We start from the raw sequence: 20,786 nt of genomic DNA, 5'->3' as shown, positions 1-20,786 counted from the left end.
GCCCACCCAGGGTCCATGATCTCCCTCCTTGCAGGCTACACTCTGAGTACAACGGCCCACAGAATGCCCCGCCTGAACAGTCCCAAATCTAGGGCCTGTGGTAGCATCTCTCTAGGTCAGTCCCCCTACGGTGAGACTGGGTCACCATGTAGGCACCCCTAGGCCCAAGTGGTGGCTGTTTAGAAGGGGCAGTTTCCAAGGGGAAGCTGTTTGCACAGGGATGTAAATGGAGCTTGGACTTGAGGCCTAGACACACACAGGCGTGTGAGGTCCCTGGACGGGGGTCTCCTCTTGCCCTGGGCCCCACAAATGTCAGGGAGGGGCCTGTGATACACTCATTGAAAGGGTGTGGTAAGGATTAATGATGTCTGTTATGGGCAAGGGGTAGTTTGAAATTATACAGCACCTTGCATGTTGGCCCTCCCTGCCCAGTAAGATACATCACATTCCTTCCACCTCCTGTCTGGCATCCACATCCTGCACGGACTTTTCCAGGGAAAGAGCGCTCACCACCTTCCAAGGGAGACACCCCCTGTGTGTTTGAAAGTTCATTAGAACGTCCTTCCCTATGCCGACCGCCAAATTACCTCCCAGGTGCTTCCACCCTTTGGACCAAGTTCTGGATGGTGACTTGCCCAAGGCCACACAGCTACTTGGTGGAGGAGCCTAAGTAGGACCCCCAGGCCCCCAGGCCCGTTCTTGCCTCTCCACCCTGAGGTGATGCTCAGAGGAGCCCCAGAGCAAGCGGGGCCGTGGCGGGGAGGCGGGGGGCCGAGTCCTCTCGTGGCTCTGTGCCCTCCCTGTCCACCCCCAACCCCAATCATCTTACCAGCCCAGCACATTAGAGCTCTGGCTTTGCTGGCCCTTTCCACTAAAACAGAGAGAAAAAGAAAAACACCGCACAACGTTCTGGGGTCCAAAACAAACACCAAGGACAATGTTAATAAATACATAAAATTGTAAGGATCTGGATCTCCAAGGCACTTAACATAGGCAGGCTGGGTCGCGCAGGAATGGTTCAGTGTGTGCCCCAGCCTTGCTGGGAGGGGCCAGGCAGCGGGTGGAGAGGGCACCTGGGGAGCCCCTCTAGGGCTTCCATTCTCCGGGGGTTGCCACCTGGGACCCACTGCTCCTATTCCTCTAGCCTGGCTCAAAGTGGCCCCCTTGCCCTGGGAACAGAAGAACTAGCCAGCACCTCTACGGCCTGCTGAGGAGTCTGGGAGACCCTCTGCATGACTCAGAGTGAGAACCCCTGGGAGAGGTCTTGGGAACCGGGCAGCTTCCTGAGAGCCAGAGGGCCCAGGGAAGTTACCTGCCCTTGGAGGTAACGTGGGTGCAGCTGAGGCCCCACAGTGCTGTCTCCTCCCCACCTGCACGAGGGGCAGAGGCTCACGTCCTGACCAGGGGCACTTGGCCCTTGTCATCCCCAGGACCTGGCTATGAGTGGACTCTGGTCCTCAGCCCTGGAGCCTGGTCACCCCCGCACCCGCACCCAGTACCACAAGTGGACCTCTGGCCCAGCTTAAGCCAGGTGGGAGAAGAAGACGCCTGACTCCAGCAGGAGTGGTCTTTGGTAGAGGGCAATGATTGACAGGGCTCAGCCTGAGAACTCACGTCTCCTCTGTGCCCCACAAAGTCACCTTCCAGGCTGTGCTCTCTTCACGCGCTGGAGTGATGACCACAGTTGCCGTTCTGGTCCAGCCAGGGGGCCTAGCACCAGCTGGGAACCCCCTGGATGATGAGGACCCATGTTCCAGAGTGTCCAGAGCCCCCTTCTCAGGGGGGCCTGTGAGGTTAAAAGGCCCACCTGTAAACTGGAGGCACCAGAAGTAATAGGAAGTGCCATCTTCAGGGACAGAGGTGGCCACCAACATGGCCCTCCAGCCAGCAATTGCAAGGTGGACTCTGCCCTTTGGCCGTGGTCAGAGGAGCTGTCTGGAGCTCTCGCTGTGAAGAGCTGGGTCTGAGATGAACTGGCCTCCCGCGCACACTAGCCCTGCAGCCGGAGCCTCACGACCACATTCGGCCCCAGCCCACTTCCTCTTGGACCACCCTGTGAGGGCTCCCCCGGCCTTCCCCGGCCCTGCTCTGCCCCTCTTGGCAGAGGAGCCTGGTACACGGGGCCTCCACAGGGGTCCCCACGATTTCTGGCAAAGGGAGGCGGTGTGAGGCCCGGTGGCTGTGTGTGTGTGTGTGTGTTGGGGGGAGTTAGCTGGCCCTCTGTCCTGGAAGGAGAGACAGACAGGAGCCCCTGAGAGGTTCGATTCGGTCACCTGGGCTGCTTGCTGAGGTATCTCCGGTTAGGGCTTTCCCTGATCTTTTTCTTCCTCATAGACCCACTTCATGGGGTGAAAAGTGTCACAGCCCCAAACTAGAACAATAAGAAGGCAAATAATTTAAAAGGCAGTCCGTGCTTGCCCGGGCCCCGCTGTGTGTCCTCTGAGCCGGGATGGCTGGGGCAGCACAGAGGGTGTAAACTTGACTGGTGGGGTGGGCAAGGCAAGGCTCATGTCACCGGGGAGGTGGTGGGAAGGCTGGTGCCTGGATGTTTCGGGTCTTCCCTGAGCTGCCCTTTATCTTCAGAGACTGGTGTAGGGGCCCCAGCCCAGCCCCAGGGCAGTCCCCGGGGGGCACTAGGGGAAGTGCCCCAGAATACTGTAGGGTTCAGCTTCTGGGCAGCAAAGCGGCGCTGGCTCACTGGGGAGCTTGTGCCCAGAGGTCCTGGGAGCTGTGTGGGTCGGCCATGCTGATGGTCGTCTGATCCCGCTGGTCCCACAGTGGGCTCCACAGCCTCTGGAGGGCCCTTGGATCCTCGGAAGGGGCTCCCAGGAGTGGAGAAGGGTGGTGGTGAGGCCAGGCTGGGGTCCGGGCTCGCGTCAGGGCCCGAGGCCTTCGTGGTACAGGACTCACAGCACAGCCGGTGGTAGCCGGGGATGGAGCAGTAGCGATCAAGCACTTCCATCTGGCAGAAGATGGACCTGTCCTCCACACAGGGCTCCGCTGCACACACAGCACAAGGACCGATGCTGGAGGACGCCCATCAGCCAGGTTACAACTCCCACTCAGCCCTCCATCTCCCGCCCTCACCACCTCCCAATCAACCCAAAGGAGTCCGATCCACTCTGGCCAGGGCCAGGCAGATGCCCGGGTTACTCACACTGTGACAAGCAGCTTAAACATCCTGCCCCTGGTGAGCACGCATTTGGAACAGTAAGCCCCCCACCAATAAATTTGGAATCAAGCAGATCTAGGTTCCGATCAAGGCTCTATCACTTAAAAGCTGCAAGGCTTCGGCCAAGTCATTTAAACTCTCCGACTCTCAGTTTCTTCTGTGAAATGGGGATAATGCTGACATTTACCAATGAATAATATTATTATTATTGTAAATAGCATTTGTAAAGTTCCTGGCATAGAGGGGTGCTCATTATATTAGTTTTGTTTGCTTTTGTTCAAATGTCATCTAAAAATGTTTTTGCATTTCTGTGACAACTTCAGGTAGGTCTCTCCAGACAATGTGAAGGCAGGAGCTTTGCTTTCTATTAATTTTTGCCAGGGAAAGAGGAAAGGAGGGGGACAGGGAAGAGGAGAGGAGGGGGAGAGAGAGAGAGGGAGGGAGAGAAAGAGAAGAGAGAAAAGGTAGGGTGCTGGCTTAGGGGAACAGGAGAGAGACTAGAGAAAATGGAAAGCCAGTGGCCTCTAGATGGCGCTAGAATTCTAGGGTCAGAATCAGAGCTCCCCTTTGCTCCCAGAGGAAGAGGAAAGGAAACCCTAGCACTTGAACAGCCTGAGCCTCAGCACAAGAGCAGAGCAGCAGCAAGACTGGAGCCAGAAGCGCCTCTGAGGACGTTTAATCAGACCCCTCTATTTTACAGATGAGGTCGCCGAGCTCAGAGAGTTTCACGAATTTGTACAAGGTCACACAGCCGATTGATCCTCTAACTAGGAGTTTGGGTCTGGGATCTTTCTGCTACTCATCTTGTCAGACCCTGGTCCTTGGGAAGGTAAGAAAGGGAAGCAGAGAAGGAACCTAGGAAGGAAGCACAGAACATAGAGCCTGGTATGTAATAGGTGCTTAGTTAATATTTATTAATGGATGGATGTGGGTGGTTAGATGGATGGGTGGATGGATGGCAAGATGAGAGGGTGAGCTGCTGGGCTCCTGATCATGAAGCAGAGAGAAATGACTGCTACTGTATTAGTTGTTGGCTGACTGCTAAGCAGGAATGCATGCATTATCTCATTTAATTCTCTCAACAGCCCTATAAAGAGAGCTCAGAACTACAACTGCTTATCCAAAAATCTTGGAACCAGATATGGTTCATAATTCAGAACGTTTGAGGTTAGAAGAGTAATATTCAATGTATTCACATTATATAATGTCCACAGTGGAGACTGGAGGTCACCTTGCAACCAAATCGGCAATGTTTCCGTAGCAAAACAATAACTAATCTCTCGTTAGTTCAGTTCAGATTTTGCTTCCCAGTGAGTCTGCACCAAATTTAGGGAGACACTTGCAGCTTTCACTATTTTGGAACTGCAGATAAGGAGTCATGGACCAATATAAGTATCATCCCCACCTCACAGCTGAGGAATCCAAGGCTCCAAGAGGCTAAGATCACGTGGACAGCCTGGAAGCTGGGTCCACTCCACTGCACGGCCCACGCCCACGATGCCGCGAACACTGGAAGACTGGGGAGGGGGTGGGGTCCAGAGATACGCTTACTTGATGATATCTTGTTGATGGGATCTAGGGGCCCAGATTGTGGCACCCACTCCCCCTCTGGGGTCACGAGTTCCCGGACGTCAGCCCTCACTGTGGAGTTCTGGAGATTTCCTGTGAGGGGGAAAAGCAGCTCTAGTATTTGGGCTGGGAAGCCAGCCAAGCTGGGCCTCAGGTCTAGGCCAAAGGAGCTGGGCTGGCCCCCCATCCTACCCGGCTCACCTCCGCAGGCAGGCAGGCTGCAGACCTGGACCGTGTCCGGCTTGTCCCCCTCACAATGCCCCAGACTGCTGGCGTTGGCCCGGCACACCACCTGCCGCAGCTGGACGCCCTCTCCGCAAGTGACGGAGCACTGCCGTGGGGAGACGGGGGCAGGGGGTGTGGAGAGACAGAGGAAGGAGGCGGTGAGCTCCGAAGTCCAGCCAGCGCCCAGGACAGAAAGGGGACAGAGAAGGGTGCCAAGTCTCTGCTGGACCAGAGGGACATGCAAGGACTGCTCTCAACAACCTCTCCAGGACAGCACAGCAGCTGTCAAATACTCCTGTACCAGGTGGGAAAGAGCCACTGCCCTGATCTTGGAACCCCCTGAACCTTCCCACCATCTGGAGGGGGCCTGTGGGACCCCATTCCGGCACTACTGCTTGTGTCCACTCTGTCTGGCCTGTGCCTGGGTCCTTAAATATTCTGTGTATCACCCTGCTGCCATCCACTAGCCCAAGGGACCTGAGGCAGGTCCATGCACTTGATGATACCTTGTTAAGGGGATGTAGGAACCCAGACTGTAACAACTGCTAAGCTGAGAGAGCTGGGGGATGGGGTCACCACGGACCCCTCTAGCTCTGACATTCAATGACTTTGTTTCCAACACTCAGCTTGTAGAGAGAGACATGCTCAAAAGTGTCTTCTTCTCTAAGAGGGAAAGGTGTGGGTACAAGGAACAGAAGGCCATTTGAAAGGGCTGCCACACACATCATGCCCTGGAACCCACATGCTCGGATAAAGGGGTGGGGTGGCTTCAGGAAAAGCAAGGGTGCCCCACGTGACCAGGTCACTGGGTTTGTAGGCACTGAGCACAGCCTCTCCTAGCGGGATGGGAAGGACTTGCAAAGGTCCACTTCCCATACCAGGGCAGGTGATGAGCAAGGGAGACACAAGGGTCACATGCCACACAGAACAGCAGGACAAAGACGGCTCATCTTCCCAGGAGGAATAATTACAAACAGCAATAGCTCTGGAATGCTCTGCCCATCTTACAGGGGCAACTAACTTCCACCAGCTGTCGCCTCTCTGCTTTATGTAAGGGGCCCTTTATGGACCAGCAGTCTTTCTGGTTTATATTCAAACAAATAAAGCTATATATTATGGAGAAGAATATAAAATCTGCACAGGTTGTGTGGGGATTTTTAGTTATTTAAAATACTCTGTATTATGCAATATTTCAAGCCTACAGGAAGGTATGAGGAAGTTGGTCATGAACACCTGTTCAAACACCCCCACTAGCAACTTTAATAAATCAGTATTCTGGCGCATTTTCAAATACTGTGTTGTGCCTTCTTAAACTTTAAGTAAATGGTATCCCCATTGGTAGTGCTTTTTTCTTCATACTTCAGTGCTTTTTCTCACCTATTTTTCTGAGGTTTATCTACATTGATAAGTACAGTTCAAGCTTATTCATTTTCCTTGCTGTATAGTATTTTATTACATGAATAGACTGTGGGGTTTTTTTGGGGGGGTCCAATTTCCTATGGATGGATATTTAGAATATTTCCTGATACTCTGCTATTACAATAAACATCATTGTGCTTATTTCCATGATCAAATGAGGTTTTAAAAATTGTAAACAAATATACAGATCATAAAATGTACATCGTAACCATTTTTAAGTGTACAGTTCAGTGGCACTAAGTAAATTCACATTACTGTGTAACCATCACCACCATCCATCTCTAGAACTGTTTCTTCTTCCCAAACTGAAACTCTGTGCCCATTAAACATTAACTTCCCATTCCCCTCTCCCCTGGTCCCTGGCAACCACACTTCTACTTTCTCTCTCTATGAATTTGACTGCTCTAGGTATCTCACATATGTGGAATCATACAGTATTTGTCATTTGGTGTCTGGCTTACTTCACTCTACATAATGTCTCCAAGGTTCACATCAAACAAATTTTTAAGAGAAAACCCCAAACCTGAAAAAACTTCCCTCTGGCCCCTGGACTATTCCACAACCTTCTTACTGTTTGCCTTTTTCTTCCCTGGCCTCCCAGCAATGAACTTGCTACAGAGCTGCCAGAGTGATCTTTAAACCTGAAATCAGAGCTGGTGACATACACGTTAAAACCTTTCAAGTTTCCCACTGCTCTTATATAACTCTAACTCCTCATAAAGCCCTGCAGGATTTGACCCCCTGCCCACTCTCTGAAGATGTCGTGTAACCCCTGCCCCTCTCATTAAGCTCTAGTCCCAATGTCCTTTAGCTTTCTGGAACATGGCAAGGTTGTTCTTGCCACAGGGTCTTCATATGGCTCACACCTCAGGTCTCAGCTCAAATGTCACCTCCTCAGAGAGGCCCTCTCTGATATGTTACCCTGTTTACTTCTGCTCAGCTCCAACTGCAACCTGTAAATGCTTTTGTTATTGGTACTTGTCTCTTATATCTCCCTCACTGGACTGTAAGCCCCACGAGGACAAGAATCAGGTCTGTCTGGTTGGTAATGGGTTCCAGGCATTCTTAGTACAGTGTACCTGGAACGTAGTTGGCACCTTAGTTTCCCAACCAGGGATGGAACCCATGCCCCCTGCATTGGAAGTGCAGAGTCTTAACCACTGGAGAGCCAGGGGAGTCCCAGTAAATATTTCTTAATACAAGAGTGTCTTTCAATTTGCTCATCTGTAACAAAGGGATATTAGCCCAGGCCTCCTAACTCTGTGAAGGTAAAAGCTGATAGTGAATGAATATAAAGGCCAAGCCCAAAACCATGGCCCAGCATACCGTTGGACTTAGTTTTGAGAAAAATCAGATCAGATGTGGGGAGAGGAATTCAGCCAGAAACACTCCGCCTGCAGGGAGCACCAGATCTCTCTGCAGCTCCTCCACCCAGACCCTCCTCTTCCTTGACTTTGCAAGGAAGGTGCCTGTCGGCCCAGCCCCTCCCACGCCCTGAGGACAGCTCACCTGGGACCAGGCTCCCGTCCGCCACTGGGCTGGACAGGGCACGCGGTGGCAGGGCCGGCGGGCCTCGGGCCGGTCCCCGGGGCAGGCCTTGGCCGGCATGGCCTTGTGGGTACCGTTGGAGAGGGGCAGCAGGCACTGCACTCCCCGAGTCTGCACCCCCAGCTTCCCACAACTCCGGCTGCAGGCGCCCCACTCCTCCGTCACCCACCTGGAGACAGACAGGGAGAAAGGTGGAGGAAAGGCGGGACTATGGGACATTTCCTCCCAGGGCCACTCCCACTCGCTGAGCCACCAAAGGCAGGAGCCACAGAGACGGTTTGGGCTTCAGAATGTTTGGGGGCCAAGCCAACCATCCATGTGGCTCTGCAGCTGTCAGGTGTGTGGCCTTAGGGAGGTCACGTATTCTCTCCTCTGTTTCCTCATCTGAAAAAGGGGTATAATGCATATTTAAATCCTGACTCCCTGCAGGTCCTTGGACAAGCTATTAACCCCTCTAAGCCTCAGTTACCCCATCTTTACATCAGGATTCTTTCAACACTTCATAAATATTTGCGTGTCTATCATGTGCAGGCACTGTCCTAGGTGCTGACATTCAGCCGAGCAAAAAACAGATGAAAACCACAGCTTGCAGTACAAGCCCCTACCATGGGGCTCTTGGGACAATGAAAGGACCTGTATACGTAAAGCACATGGCAGAGTGCATGGCATGCAGTAGGCATGTCATACGTGCAGGCACTATTATTATCAATGTCAGTGCCTGCAGAGCTTTGGTGCTGATCAGCTAAGCCGCTAGTCTCCAAGTGTCTTTTAGCCACAGAGCAACTTCCAGCAGCATCTTAAGCAGGCGCCCACTGGAAGAGTTAGACAAAAGCAAAACTGCTCTGGTGGGGTGGAGGGGAGGGGCAGCCGCCAACTCCCACCCCCCTCTGTTTCCTGAGGCATCATTTAGTAAACAACGGCTTTAGCCAACCCCTTCCCTTAACAAACAAAACAAAAAGCCCCGAAACTTCATTTGGCATTTTACAGATAAGGAGACAAGCCCGGGGTGGGGTGACCTGCTAGGGGTCATGGCAGAGTTAGCCCCGCATGCTCTGTGATCACAGATGTTTGTGGGCAAAGTGGCCTGAATAAAAAGTCACGCATAAAAAAGAACCATGGAGAGCCAGGGGGCTGGGGATCGTGGCCTGGGCCGGGCACAGGGAGGCCATGGCAGCCTCTAGCACCGGTCAGCAGCTCCCACCTTGGCTCTGAGGTCCCTCTACCCTGTGGGAGCAGGGCTGCTGTGGATCAGCAAGGCTGAGTTGGAACCCCCCAACCCTGGGAGGACTTCTGGGAGGCAGGAGGATGGACTCAGCTCTTCATAGTTTCCTACTGGCCGGCCACCCTCGGCCCTACCTGGGAGCCACTAGAGAAGCCTGCTGGGGCTGAGGACAAGCTGGGCAACAGGCCCAGAGACCAGACATCGATCCTCCACAAATTATAGCTCTCTCCTCTCCCCAAAGCCACCTCCAAGTAACCCCAAGAACATGACCTTGGGCTCAAAAAGAGCCTGTGTCCTCAGGCCAGGGAATCCCAATCAAGGGCTAGACCACAGCTGGGGGATGGAAGGCCAGACCGCATCCCTGGGCCCCAGATGACTGGGCAGGGAGGAACTGGTAGACAGCATCCTGGCCTAGGGCCTGGAAACACTGCAATCCTCTTCACCGGCATGGCCCCCCTGGATCATTGAGGGAAAGCTGTGTCCCCAGATCGGGCCTCAGCTTCCCCATCTGTAAAATAATGCTGGGAGGGGCAGAACAAAGGCAGCACCTTCCTCCTTCTGGGAGTGAAAGTTAATGCAGAAATCCCAGAGGGGATGGACGGGCAAGGAAGGCAGCGCGGGCCGTGGGCAGAGGCTCGCGTCTGGATGCTCTCTGCTCAGGAAGTCCCGGCTGCAGGGGCTACGTGCCTCCACCCTCCAGCGCTGGCGGAAGCAGGCTCACCCGCCCCTCATCCTGACGTCAGGGCAGAGAGAGGGTCTGCGGTCAGCCTCCTCGTCCCTCCCCCAGAAGCACTCACGCAGGCTGGGCACACGGGTGCTGGTTGCAGCGCCGGCGGATGGGCTTGGGCCTCTTCCTGTGGTCGCACAGGTGCCGCTGGACCATGTGGTGGTCTCGCCGGCGCCGGCAGCCGTACTTGGTGAACTGGATCCCTGAAGGGAGGACAGCCTGCCGTGGGGGTCAGTCTCACCAGGCCCCCACTGTCCTGCCCAGAGCCTCAGGGACAGTGAGCTCTGGAGAGACTGCAGCCAATCCCCCCTCCCTCTGTGCCTTTGCACCTTCCCCTCCCCAAGTCACTTTCGGAAGAAGCCTTCCCTGACCAGCGCATCTCAGGTGTCACTGGTGTAGCACAGGTGGGGACGTGGGCTGCTGTCTCTGCGCGCAGCTGGTGAGCCCTTACGGGGCAGAGGTCCTGCCCCGGATACTGCTCTAGTATACCCAGCCCAGCCCCAAGGCCCTGCCCAGGCACCCTGCCACACCCCAGAGACCTTCAAGAAGAAACGGAGGCACGAGCCGGGGACACGCCAAGTGGAGACGATGTCAGGCCCCCGACGCCTCCCGCTCCTCCCACAAGGCGTCTGCAGTCAGGCAAGCCAGTACCTCCTCCGCAGGCCTTGGTGCAGGGTGCCCAGTTCTTGAGTGCCCACTCGTAGGTGTCCGCCTCCTCCAGGAGCACGTTGTTGCTCCCGATAAGGGGCAGCAGGTCCTCGTGGATGACGTACTTGTAGGCCAGGCTGCTGCGGGGGCCGCCCTCAGCTGGGGGGAGCACCTGAAGGGAAAGACAGACGAGGTGGCAAAGGACTGGCGAGCAGGGAAGCAAGGCCAGCATAGGGGGACCGGGGAGGAGGGGTCAAGGGGGAGGATGTGGGGTCAGAAGCAGAACCAGTGATAGCCAGGAGGGGGCAGCACTGAGCACGCACTGGCGAGGCCTTTCAGATCTGTAGCCACGTGGCAAAACTGAGGCTAATACAAGCAACTCACGCAGCTCAATAGCAAAAAAACAAACAACCCAATCCAAAAATCCAACCCAAGACCTAAATAGACACCTCTCCAAAGAAGATATACAGATTTCCAACAAACACATGAAAGAATACTCAACATCATTCATCATTAGAGAAATGCAAATCAAAACTACAATGAGATATCATCTCACACCGGTCAGAATGGCCATCATCAAAAAATCTACAAACAATAAATGCTGGAGAGGGTGTGGAGAAAAGGGAACCCTCTTGCACTGTTGGTGAGAATGTAAATTGATACAGCCACTATGGAGAACAGTATGGAGGTCCCTTAAAAAACTACAAATAGAACTACCATACGACCCAGCAATCCCACTACTGGGCATATACCCTGAGAAAACCATAAGTCAAAAAGAGTCATGTACCAAAATGTTCATTGCAGCTCTATTCACAATAGCCCGGAGCTGGAAACAACCTAAGTGTCCATCATCGGATGAATGGATAAAGAAGATGTGGCACATATATACAATGGAATATTACTCAGCCATAAAAAGGAATGAAACTGACTTATTTGTAGTGAGGTGGATGGACCTAGAGACTGTCATAAAGAGTGAAGTAAGTCAGAAAGAGAAAAACAAATACCGTATGCTAACACATACATATGGAATCTAAAAAAAAAGAAAAGAAAAAAAAAGAAAATGGTCAGAACCTAGGGGCAAGACGGGAATAAAGATGCAGACCTACTAGAGAATGGACTTGAGGATACGGGGAGGGGGAAGGGTAAGCTGTGACAAAGTGAGAGAGTGGCATGGACATATATACACTACCAAACGTAAAACAGATAGCTAGTGGGAAGCAGCTGCATAGCACAGAGAGATCAGCTCTGTGCTTTGTGACCACCTAGAGGGGTGGGATAGGGAGGGTGGGAGGGAGGGAGATGCAAGAGGGAAGAGATATGGGAACATATGTATATGTATAACTGATTCACTTTGTTATAAAGCAGAAACTGACACACCATTGTAAAGCAATTATACTCTAATAAAGATGTTTAAAAAAACAAAAACAAAAAAAACTCAAACTAAGCAGCTACTGTGTGCCAGGCCTGAGAACAGCCTGTGTGCCCATCGGTGATTCTCCTTCCCACACACCTAAGTTCCAGTGAAGGCAGGAACCATGTGTGCTGGTCTGTCCTGCTCACCAGAGCACCCACACTGCCTGACTCTAGAAGATGGTCTACAATAGAGACTCTTATCAGATATAGGATTGCCAATATTTTCTCCCAGTCTGTTCAGGTTATCTTCTTTCTTAAAAACGTCTTTTTTGATGTACAAAAGCTTTCAATTTCCATGAAGACCAATTTATCTCTTTTTTCTTGTTGTTGCTCATGCTTTTGGTATCATATCTAAGAATCCAAGATCATGAGATTTATCCCTCTCTTTTCTCCAAGAGTTCTACGGTTTTAGCTCTTGTACTTGGGGCCTTGATCTATCTTGAGCTGATATGGGTATATGGTGTGAGGCAGGGGTCTAACTTCCTTCTTCTGCATGTGCATATCCAGTGGTCCCAGCACCATTAGTTGAGGAGATTCTTCTTTCCCACTGAATGACCTTGGTGCTCTCATTGAAAATCAATCTGCCATGGGTGTATGGGTGGACAACAAATACAGGGTGAGTAGAAAGCACATGCTGGATTGAATTAATATGCTGGCATCAATAGGCTTCAGACCCTGCCCTCTAGGACCTCCCTGACTAATGAGGGTAGCACCAGGAACAAAGCCTGTAGAAGGTCTCCCTGCCACCAGCCAGCGCCAACAGAGCCCCTCCCGGTCTGGTCTCCTGAGTTAACAATCCCTGCTCCATAAGCCCTGGCTTATGGTCTAGGAAGAGGGGGTGTGGGCAGAGGTGGACCTCAGCTGGGACAGTGGCCCCAACCCCCTCTCAGGAGGCTGGCAGTGCCAGACAGCACCCCTGGGCCACAGGCCACTGGACTCCTGGACTCACTTGCTGGCAAGGCCATAATGCAACTGGATACTGGATGATGGCAGAACGGCGGGGGAGCCAACCCAGGTCCCTCCAGCTCCTCCTGGGCCCTATTTCTGACCCTGTGTTAAGGAGAACAGACTCCCTGTGTGAGGCATCTCTGATCAGACAGTGAGACAACCATTTCTTTTTTCCTCCTCACTTGCCATCCTGCCAGCCTCGAAGCACAGAGGGCATCTTGGCCTTGCCCAGGCTCCTGAAGACACCAGAACAGGAGGATTTCCACCAGGCCTGCGTTGGCTCAGCAGCAGAGATGGTGAGCTAGGGGATTGGGCTGAGGCAGCAAGCGGGGGTGGGCAGGGGCCACCATGCAGGGTGGTGACTCACCAGGATGGCAATGGCTTCTGGCAGGGGCCCACTGGTCTTGAGGCTCTCCTTGGCATCCTCCACCGCGTACTCCCACTCCAGGCCCATTGCAGTGAAGGTCCGGCTCGTGGCTTCCTTGCCCTTGGGGTTGAGGATGAAGCTGCCTGTGACCTGGTTCTTCACCGCTGGCCATGGGGAGAGGGTCACACAGATTTCTATTCCCCTCCACAGGAGCACCAGCCACACCTCAGGGGTTTCAAGGCCGTCCCAGTGGGCCCCTAGGGGCTCCCTGCCCACCTGTCACTCCTTCCCACCTGAGCCTTTCTCCAGTCGGATGGATCATCCCACTGCCCCCACATAGCACCCCTGCCTCTGGACCCTGGCGCACACCATTCCTCTCACCTTGTCTCCCCTTCTTCCTGCCTGACTAATCTCCACCCACATTTAAGGCTCAGCACAATTCTCCCCTCCTCCAGGAAGCCTTCTTTGATTGTCCAGTCCTCAGGGATTTGCCCTCCCTACAACTTCGACAGCAGAGCATAGCGGCTAAGAGTACAGGCTCTGGAGCCAGATTGATCTGGGAAAGTTACTTAGCCTCCCTGTGTTGCCTCAGTTTTACCATCTGTAAAATGGGAATGATAATTCTACCTAGCTCATAGGGCTGCTGCCCCACGAGGATAATCGCAGTATCCCTTGCCCACCTACCCTGCCATGGGGCTCTTGGGACAATTAAAGGAGTTCATATATATAAAGAACTAGGCAGAGTACATGGCATGCAATTGGCACTTAATAAATGGTAGGCACTATTACTGTCATCAAATCAGCACCTGACTTTTAGCACTGTTACAGTTACAGATGTCCTGTCTCTCCCATAGCCTGTCAGTGTATCTCCTCCATCTCAGTGTCCTTGGCCCAGCACAGGGCCTGGCACAGAGCAGGAGTATAAAAAATATCTGTCCATTTTTCCCCCTTAAAGTCCCAGTCAGCGAGTAACTCACAACTTGTAACTGAAAGGCGCTGGGTGACCGGCGGGCAGAAGGTGTGTAGCTGTAGACACCCCAGCAAAGGCCCCCAAGTCACAGCCTCATTCACCCGGGAGGCATCAGGGGTCAGAGAATGGCTGCACCGTGGGACCCGAGCCCCCAGCCAGGTGGGGATGGCAAAGGCTCTGGAGCCTCAGGGTGTCCCCAGCTGGTGTAATTATAATAGAAGAGCTAAGGATCCAGGGCATGAACCACATGCTGTTCACTCTGCTCCCTCCTCAGTGGGATCCTCACATGCATCCTGAGGTTGGTGCTGTTATTAATCCAGATGGGGAATCAGAGGCCCTGAGAGGGGCAAGGGTTTGTCCTGGACACACAGAGGCTGGTAGCCCAGCTCTCCGGAGGGCCAGCCTCCCTGCTGAGAGGGAGGAGAGACGCCCCCTCCTTTCCCACGACCTGATCTCTGCCAGCCCCCAGAATCACCAGACCCTCCAGGCTAGAGCTGAGCATCGCCTCAGGCCCTTGTCTGCCTCCACAGCTCACGACCACTGCTGTCCCTGGTCCCTGGATGTACACCCCGCCTTCCTGGGGGTGGTGGGCTGGAATCTCCACCACCTCCTACCAGCTCTGAGCCCAGGTCCTACCACTGACCCACTCGGTACCTCCAGCAACTCTTTTAACTTCTCGGAGCCTCAATTTCCTCAACTGCAAAATGGGATAACAAGAGGGTTATCATGAGGCTCCAACGAGATAACGAATGAAAAGTGCCAGCTCAAAGCCCCACACACGGTGGATATTAACAGCACGGCTTGTCTTCCCTTCACTTCCTTTCAGAGTCCATGACCCCAAATTCCAGGAGCGCCTCACACATTTGGACAGGGCCTTGGGCTTCACTGCCAAGGCTGCCACCTGTCCCAGGCTTCTCCAGAGAGTACATACCCTGTTAGCGCACGTGTGCACACACACGGGCACACACACACTCACTCCCACATACACATTCTGCACATTTACACCAGGGCTGCTGCAGATCTCACACACGTATAATCACACAACCTGTGCCGACGACAGGTCTCAGTTCTGCTTCCCTCCCCTGCAGGCTCCTGGAAAGCTCTAACCCTCACCCCATAAACACACAGCAAGTGTGCCCGCCCAGAGCCTGCCACAGGGGCTAGGAGCCTCTGCCCCGACCTCCAGGGAAGCCCATCTGCTGCCTACAAGCCCATCTAGCTCCTTGGAAGGGCTGGACATCTGAGCGGGTTTGGGGGAACGTGGGTGGAAGGGGCTGGCCAGGGGCCCAAGGGGCTGCTGACATTATGGAATCATCTGTAGGGGTGCAGTAGGAGGAGTGTCTGTAAGCAACCATCCTCTTCCAGGGGTAAATGACCTTCTCTCCTTGCCCCCGTGCAGGCGTAATTCTCCACAGCCAGACAGGCAAGTGGGCAGGGAGGTGGCCAAGCCAAAGCCCTCCCGTCTCACACTCCCCGTGCAGAGGAGCAGCTGGCAGGGGCACAGGGTAGAAGATGGGAGACCCAGGCCCAGACTGGCTCACCCCGCAAGTGAGTGAGGGCACACAGAGGGCCCACAAGCCACTCTGCGTGTCAGTTTCCCCTTGTGCCTTATGCCTGCTTGGACTACACTCAGGTGCCCTCCAGAGCAGGTTAGGAATTTTTACAGCTGTGCTAATGCAGATGTATTCTCCAAGGAGTGCAAGTTCTCCAGGAGACTTTAAAAATGTTTTGTATTATTTTAATAATAACCTAAAAATATGAAAAGTCAGCACTTTTGTAATATACAAGCTTGCCCAGAGATGTTAGGTTTGGGGTTCGTGTTTATGATGAGCTGGTGATAAGCAGGGTGACTTGGTGGGCACAGTGGGTAAGAGCAGCCTCTGTGACAGGCTGAGGCCCAGTGACATCACAGCCCACATGCCCTCAGTAAGGAGCCTGAGCACAGACGAGTGTGGGGGAACCCAGCCACAGCCCAACGTGCGGGCAGCAGCCTTCTGCCCACCTGCTCGCCAGGAGCCTCCTCCAAACCATGCTTACGTGTTTTAAATTGAGGTATACTTCACAAACCAAACCATTCTGCCTTTCAAAGTATGCAATTCAGTGACTGTGCAATCATCACCACTGTCTAATTCCAGAACATTTTCATCACCCCTGAAAGAAATCTGCCCATGGGGCCTGTGGGCTGGGGGGGGTGGGAATCTTCACTGGATCTCCTTTCATACCTTCTGATATTTGAACCATGGAGCAGGTTCCCATTTCAACATGAATAAAAATCAATCAATCAATAAAAAAGTGTTCTCTCGGGCTTCCCTGGTGGCTCAGTGGTTGAGAGTCCGCCTGCTGATGCAGGGGACACAGGTTCGTGCCCCGGTCCAGGAAGATCCCACATGCCGCGGAGCGGCTGGGCCCGTGAGCCATGGCCTCTGGGCCTGTGCATCCGGAGCCTGTGCTCCGCAACGGGAGAGGCCACAGCAGTGAGAGGCCCGCCTACCGCAAAAAAAAAAAAAGGGTTCTCTCCCATTATTCGAACTCATGAAATGCCCTCTGCATTAGAATCCTCTCCTCTGTCCTCCCAGCTCCCCCCACACCCGAGGGCAGGTCCCGGGGCCTGGCTGCCCATCTCCTGGCACCCTGGCACTCACCAATGTGGTGGGGGATCTTCTCCAGCTCCTCAACCTGGATGTGCCTGGCACCTGCTGGGATCTGCACCAGCTTGAGAGCTCCTGCCACAGAGGAGGATCCAGAAAAACCATGAGCATCCTGAGCTGGTAGCCCCACTGCCAGCATCCCCCATCACCCCCTCTCCTCACAGATACCCAGGAACCTCAGTTTCCTTGTCTGTAAAATAGGAATGGGCCCTTCTCCATAAGGTGCTGAGAGGATCACAGTTCATACAGCTTAAGATGCTCTATAAATACTACTGGGCTCTGTGTGTGTGTTAGTTCCTATTATTTGCCACTTTCTTGACCCTGCTTTTCTCTCCTGACTTTCCCTCCCCTCTTTCTTCTCACATTTTAAGCCACTGTAGGGATTTCGATGAAATAGGCCATGAAGATCCAGCATGGGGGGCCCCCGTGATCCTCCCAATCCGAGGCCTGAAAACTAACCTTTCTCAGAGCAATCAACTCTCCCCCAACAAGGAGAGGCATGGCAAAGCTGAAACACTCCCCAAGGGGAAATGAATCTAGTTCATACTAAAGTGTAAAGGACTAATATCTGGCCCTTTTCAACAGCAAGTGTGTCCAGATTGGAGGTGGGGAGGGAAGTCAAGGAACTCTAAGGCACCAGGAGTTCAAAGCAGGAAGCGCTTCAGTTTAAAAAAAAAAAAAAAAAGTGAGAGAGAAGAGCAAAAAGGAAATTACCAGTCCAGCCTGGGCCTCATCTACAGATCTGTCTGGACCCTCACTCCCACCAACAGCCCCAGGCCAAAGAGATGGCTGAGTTCCTAGGACAACACAGTGCCAAGCAGGAAATGCTTCTGAGCTCCTGAGCCCAAGCGCAGGCGCAGCATGCCTGCAAGATGAGAGACCACAGCCGGGGGCAGCTGTGGTCTGAGACAGGCTCCAGGGCACCCCCTCCCCGCCCCCCCGAACTGTGGCCCAGCTCAAGGAGGGAGGGCCCACCTAAGGGATGGTTCGGGCTCTAGGGACGCTAGCTGGGCAGGAACCCCAGCACCTCCTGGTCGTCCCCCAGCCCTAACCTGCTCACCTGCCTGCTTGGAGGCCTTGCCCAGAGTCCCCTTCACAGTCCTGCAGTGGGAGTTGTCGCCGCCACAGACCCCACACTTGTCATCTGCCTTCATGGACCCCACCTCCTTGTCACAGCCGACGGGCTAAAGCCAGAGATGGGGTCAGAGGGAAGAGGCTTCCATGCCCCACCACCACCCCCAGGTCGGCAGCCCCTGGCCCCCTCCTCAGTCCCCAGGCACTGACAGGAGAGGACCCTGGACCAAGAGGCATTCTTGGACTCGCCGTGTGACATGGGCAAGGTCTTAAACCTGGCCACGCCTCTCCCCTTGAATGGGGCTGGCAGTAACCCCTTTCCAGCATCCCAGGGGCATGTTGAGGACCAAGGGGTGTCATGGGTGAGGAAGGGGAGGCGATGCCTGTCTTCCCAGGGAGCAGAAGGAGGTAGTGCAGCCCTCCAGTCTCCCGGGGCAGGCAGAGGGTGGGCGGCCAGGAGGGGAGCACCTACCACGCACTCGCCGCGGGCACAGATGCTGTACGGGTCCCGGTAGCTGCAGCGAGTCCCGTCATGGACCACCTGGTTCATGAAGACCACGTCCCCTGTGTCCTCTGACTGGCAGATCAGCTCACACTTCTGGGCGTCTGTGGGGAAAGGGACCACACTGACCCAACTGGGCTCGGAGAAGGTGGGTTGGCCTAGACCGACATTAACACATGGCCCGAACAGGAAGCTCCAGGGGCCAGCTCTGGGCAATGGGGGGAGAACTAGGTGTGGAGCTGGGCTTAAAATCCTTGCTGTGTCACTTCTGAGCCATGTGACCTTGGGCAAATCATCTGACCTCTCTGAGCCTCAGTTCCTTATTTATTACACCTGGTCACTAAAATGCCACATCACGTTGTTAAGAAACATCAAGTGATAAAACAATAATAATAACAATAATAATAAGCCGACACTTAATGAAAGCTTACTATGTGCCAGACTTCTAAAACCTTTATACATTCTTACTGTACAACTTTAAATGCTTTTCGTGAATTAACTAAGTTAAGCCTCTCAATAACCCCAAGGAAGTAGCATTACAGAGGAGGAAACCAAGGACCAGAGAGGTTAAGGAATTTGCTCAAGGCCATACAGCCACCCAGTAAGTGGCATTGCCAGGATTCTAACCCAGGCAGTCTGGCTTGAGTCCTGCTCTGACCTCTACATACACATCCCCAGTCACACATATGATGGTGAATCTTACCATGCTTGTGAATATTAGAAGGCTGCATGAAAGTAAGGCAGAACAGTGGTCTGTGTTTGGGTTTACAAAATGGAGCAGCAGTGAGGGAAGGAGGGAGATCCTTTCTAGTTCTAACAATCAAATCAAGGCTATTAACGTCCTACAAAAGTAGGTTCCAGAGAACATATAAACACTTGCTGTGTTTCTTAGAAAAAGGGAGGTTGGGGCTTAGCTAACTTCCTGGAATTTGTCTAAAAGTCCTGGGAAAACCCAAAGTCCAGCTGCCCCATTGGCCTTGCAGCCCTTCTCCACCCTGTGTTGCAGCAGCTTGTGTGGGTCTGGATGGATGTGCAAGGCTTCCAAAGCAAAATTTGTAAGGAACCATCTGGCTCCCTGCTCCTCATCCCTGGGCTCCCAGGATACCTGGTGACTCAGGACTCAAGTCCCAGCACTCAGGACTCAAGTCCAGAGCCACAACATCCAATACTACTTTGGATTTCATGCAGAGGGGGAGTCATATTCCTGGTGGGACCTGGACCAGGGGCTAAGGGGTGGGGCGTTGCATCCCTCCCGAAGACAGGCAGGACCCTGACCAGTACACCCCAGGCAGGTGGGTTTCTGGGCAGCCCTGGAAGCCAGCCGACAGTGGCACGGGAGTGGTGAGCTCCCCAGGCTAGGAGGAGTCTAAGCAGGGAGAAGACACTCCCTACAAGCATGTTCTGGAGGGGTCTGTGCACTGGCGGGCAATACACAGGCCTCCAAGGTCCCTTCCAACTTGAAGACTGTCATTCTAAATGTGAGCTGAAGATGGAGGGTCTTGCAATTGATACTCTGGAACCAGGGCTACGAAGAGGTGGCCCTGGGCTCAGGAAAGGCCATTCTGATCGGCGCCGTGTTGATGCCGAGGGCTACATGGTAGGGGGTAAGCATCAGGCTATGGAAGGACCATGGAGAGGCCAGCAGGGGAAAGTAGACTGAGAGGACTGTTAAAGGCCCTTCCAGCCTGAAGGCATGAATCCAGCCCTTCACTGGGTTCTCTCTGCCGCTGCGAGAGCCATCACTAGAAATGCTCCAAAACAGATAGGCACTGGCTTGGCCCCAGAATTCAGACCCTCCGCTCGAGTCCTGAGACCTGTGTCCAGGGTAGCCTGTAGGGGGTCAGTAGGAGGATTCCACAGACTCCCATCAGCCTGACTTTCAAATCATTTTCATTAACTACTGAAACAGTAGCACAATCAGTAAAACCTAAAAACATGGTATGTAATAGGACAAAGCTTCTCAGGATCCCGGTTATGCAAAGCAAGGGGCACCCACACCTGTACCGGGCCTTCCGCACAGGTAAGGACATGTCCGAAAGGCACCAACCCCGACAGCCAGCACTGCTGCCAGCCGGTACCTCTGGGCCAAGTAACCCTTGCTCAAGACACTGTCCTTGCATCTGACAGAAAACAGTCAGCATAAGCATACAAATCAAGGATGGTTGTGATGAGGATTGTGGCTCCCCCAACGCACACAGTGCAAAGGCCTGCACAAAGGCGTATGGCAAACTTGCTGACTGCAATATCCCTTTTGGTGCCACCACTGTCCCTCCACCTTCACTGGTGGGCCAGGCATGGGAAGCCCTGCCTGGGAAGACATGGACCCAGCAGATG

General features: G+C 53.6%; 1 protein-coding gene across 1 annotated transcript in view; it reads right to left on the bottom strand.

The window, feature by feature from the left end:
- Positions 1 to 974: 974 nt before the first annotated feature.
- Positions 975 to 20,786, bottom strand: part of ADAMTS14 (ADAM metallopeptidase with thrombospondin type 1 motif 14) — a gene marked incomplete at its 5' end in the record, with an annotated part of 113,362 nt that continues 93,550 nt past the window's right edge. The window contains 10 exons of the mRNA XM_082642868.1: positions 975 to 3,000; positions 4,724 to 4,834; positions 4,943 to 5,072; positions 7,895 to 8,102; positions 9,953 to 10,085; positions 10,534 to 10,702; positions 13,259 to 13,422; positions 16,871 to 16,951; positions 17,937 to 18,060; positions 18,423 to 18,556. Coding sequence (XP_082498994.1) covers positions 2,507 to 3,000; positions 4,724 to 4,834; positions 4,943 to 5,072; positions 7,895 to 8,102; positions 9,953 to 10,085; positions 10,534 to 10,702; positions 13,259 to 13,422; positions 16,871 to 16,951; positions 17,937 to 18,060; positions 18,423 to 18,556 — 1,748 coding nt within the window. The 3' untranslated portion in view covers positions 975 to 2,506. The remainder of the gene's footprint in view (positions 3,001 to 4,723; positions 4,835 to 4,942; positions 5,073 to 7,894; positions 8,103 to 9,952; positions 10,086 to 10,533; positions 10,703 to 13,258; positions 13,423 to 16,870; positions 16,952 to 17,936; positions 18,061 to 18,422; positions 18,557 to 20,786) is intronic.

The sequence above is a fragment of the Mesoplodon mirus genome (genome assembly GCF_964341445.2).
Source record: "Mesoplodon mirus genome assembly, chromosome: 2".
Classification (NCBI taxonomy): domain Eukaryota; kingdom Metazoa; phylum Chordata; class Mammalia; order Artiodactyla; family Ziphiidae; genus Mesoplodon; species Mesoplodon mirus.
The sequence above is the reverse complement of the archived record's forward strand: the minus strand, read 5'-3'. Positions and strand labels throughout refer to the sequence as shown.